This window comes from Austrofundulus limnaeus, unplaced genomic scaffold (genome assembly GCF_001266775.1).
Source record: "Austrofundulus limnaeus strain Quisiro unplaced genomic scaffold, Austrofundulus_limnaeus-1.0 Scaffold524, whole genome shotgun sequence".
Classification (NCBI taxonomy): domain Eukaryota; kingdom Metazoa; phylum Chordata; class Actinopteri; order Cyprinodontiformes; family Rivulidae; genus Austrofundulus; species Austrofundulus limnaeus.
This window is the reverse complement of record NW_013952926.1, coordinates 326,645-329,085: the sequence shown is the minus strand read 5'-3', so window position 1 is coordinate 329,085 and position 2,441 is coordinate 326,645. Positions and strand designations below refer to the sequence as shown.

Sequence of the window (2,441 nt, the reverse complement as noted above, 5' to 3'; positions counted from 1 at the left end):
TTTTGTTTCTCTATCGAAAGTTATGTTTATTTTTTGAAACAAAGACGCCGCAGTTCAACCCCAAATAGTGTGTGGGGGGCTTTTACATCCCAGGAGTCTTGTGTGTAAAAGTTGCTGCTTTTTTAACACTCATTTACTCAGTAAACTCAGTAATAGACTGGTTAATATTCATCTTACTACACGTATCAGTGCAGCAGCTCAAAGTGAAGAGGTCAAAGGTCATGTCGTTCCTGTAGCTTTTTAACTTTCAACACAATTATAAATTAAAGTGTAATACAGCAGTGAGGAAAGCTGAGGAGAGTTGTAAACATTAGCTTCAGGTTTCACAACTTAGTTTTTATTTTTAAAAAAGTGTTAAAAACAAACCTAATCGTTTACTAATATTATGTGCCACATTTTTCATAAAAAATGCCTTTAAAGGTCTTTTTATGTTTAATTTCTAATGCATGTAAACCTGTAAATGACAGTGCAAGAGTGTCTATGTGATTTATTGGGGAGATCCAGTTTAGATTAGACACACAGGAAGAGAAAAACAGATTATTTGAGCGATGTGTATGTATGCTTTAGCACATGTGGAGGATTAACAATGGTACAGCTACTGAGGACAAAACCTGGGTTAAGTGGCTTTTCCTGTTCCACTTCATCTTGTCACTGGCTTAAAATGTTCCCACCACGTTGTGGCGCAGGAGGTTTGCAGCGATAAGGAAGTGATGGTTTTCACCAGTTCAAGCCCAGAAAGATACATTCCTCTCAGGGACAACCCGCTTGTCCATCGTGTTTATCTTGGCAGGCTGCCTTGTTGCACATCTCCCCGTAGACATAGAAGGATGTGAACTGATGGACTTGGTGTCCCCCTGGTGTAAACCGATTTTGAAATGTAAATTGTGGACTGTCATATCTGTCGACAGGCTTCGGTCTTCAAATCCAAGTTTATAACGGCGGAGCTGGCTCATCTGTTCAGCCACTCGGACAGCGAGGAGGAGTTTGAAGGTTTCAGCGAGGACGAGGCGGGAGAGGATGGAGGATGTTTCAACAAGGTATGACGCTGTGTTTGATGAAAACGTTTGTGAACGTGAATTATATATATGATTGTTCTCTAGCAGGTAGATTCAGACGAAGACGAGAACACAGGCTTCTACTCGGACGGGGAGGAGGCCCCCACGCCAAAAAGGAGGAGTCTCTTAGTTGCTCTCAGGTGTGTGTCTATTTATGCATCATTAAGTGATGGAAAATTAGAACCTTAAAGAAGCTGCAGGAAAAATCATCTTTATTAAAATGTTTAAAAAAATGTCCCCAGGTTTCCAGTGAAAAGATTATCCACGGCCAAACAAGAATTAAATAAGAGAAATGTGAAAATACCTGCGAAGGAGAACCCATCGTCACTGAGAGCCAGGAGCAGGAGGAGGATGACGAAGGAGGCTGATGAGGAGGAGGAGAGGGAGGAAGAGAGAGAAGAGTGTCAGAGCCTGACAAAACGGAAACAGAACATCCAGGAAAACAAAGCCATGGTTAAAAAAAAAACAACCTCTCACAGCTTTTAGTGATTCCTTCAGTTTCTGACAAATTAAATCTTTTGTAAATTCTGCACCTCTTTGGTTCTGTGCTGTTGACTTCACCTGTTTTGTTTTTTCAGCTGGCTAAGCTGTTTGCTGACCTGAGCTCCATGGCTGACCTGACTCTGCCCACCACTCCTCAGGTGTGTACCACTTGGAATGAAAAACATCCACTCAGATGAAAATGAACAATTCTTTAAAGTGAATTGTTGGTTGATTTTCACTGCATTAACATAACTTGAATTYGGACCTTATTGTAATGATGGGTGACTCATCGGGGGATGTTGTGTTGCAAAAAGAAGGATTTAGAAATGACATCACTAAAAGTAAGGCTGGAAGTCTTCTGTTGTTGACATCTTTTAATGAAGATTTTGCACCGCTGTATAATCATAAACCCCTTTATCAAACTACTGTAGAATACACCAGTCTGGAAGCTGGAGGGGGCGGGGCTTGAAGCACATTGTTTGGATTTAAAGAGACAGCCTCAAAACGAGTTGATCTGAGACACACCTCAGCAAAGGAGATGGAAGAGGGGCTTGTGGAGTTACAGTGAAGAGACTGAGCCGTACCTGTTTTGCCTAAACCACTTTTTTTCTTCCTGCTTTAATCCTGTTTCTTCTCAGTCTCTTCAGAAAAAGAAGCGGGCCACGCCGCCAAAATGCAAGTTTGAATCCAGCGTGGGGTCGGAAAGGAGGAACCCGTCCCGTAAAGCCCGTCCTCGTGAGAACTTTGGGGTGGAGGAGAGGAGCGAGCCGATCACCCGCAGAGGTCCCAAAAGTGTCGACGTCATGAGGCTGGTGGAGGTACGGCGTGCGACACACACACACGCACCGGGGGGGCAACTTTGTATTAAGTACATAGCGCCATCCTCATACATGACCTTATGAA

At 43.0% G+C, this 2,441-nt stretch overlaps 1 protein-coding gene across 1 annotated transcript in view; it reads left to right on the top strand.

The window, feature by feature from the left end:
- The window catches only part of cdca7b (cell division cycle associated 7b), a gene marked incomplete in the record, with an annotated part of 8,322 nt that overhangs the window by 1,169 nt on the left and 4,712 nt on the right, over window positions 1-2,441 (top strand). The window contains 5 exon segments of the mRNA XM_014026090.1: window positions 909-1,037; window positions 1,101-1,195; window positions 1,298-1,508; window positions 1,634-1,696; window positions 2,177-2,356. Coding sequence (XP_013881544.1) covers window positions 909-1,037; window positions 1,101-1,195; window positions 1,298-1,508; window positions 1,634-1,696; window positions 2,177-2,356 — 678 coding nt within the window.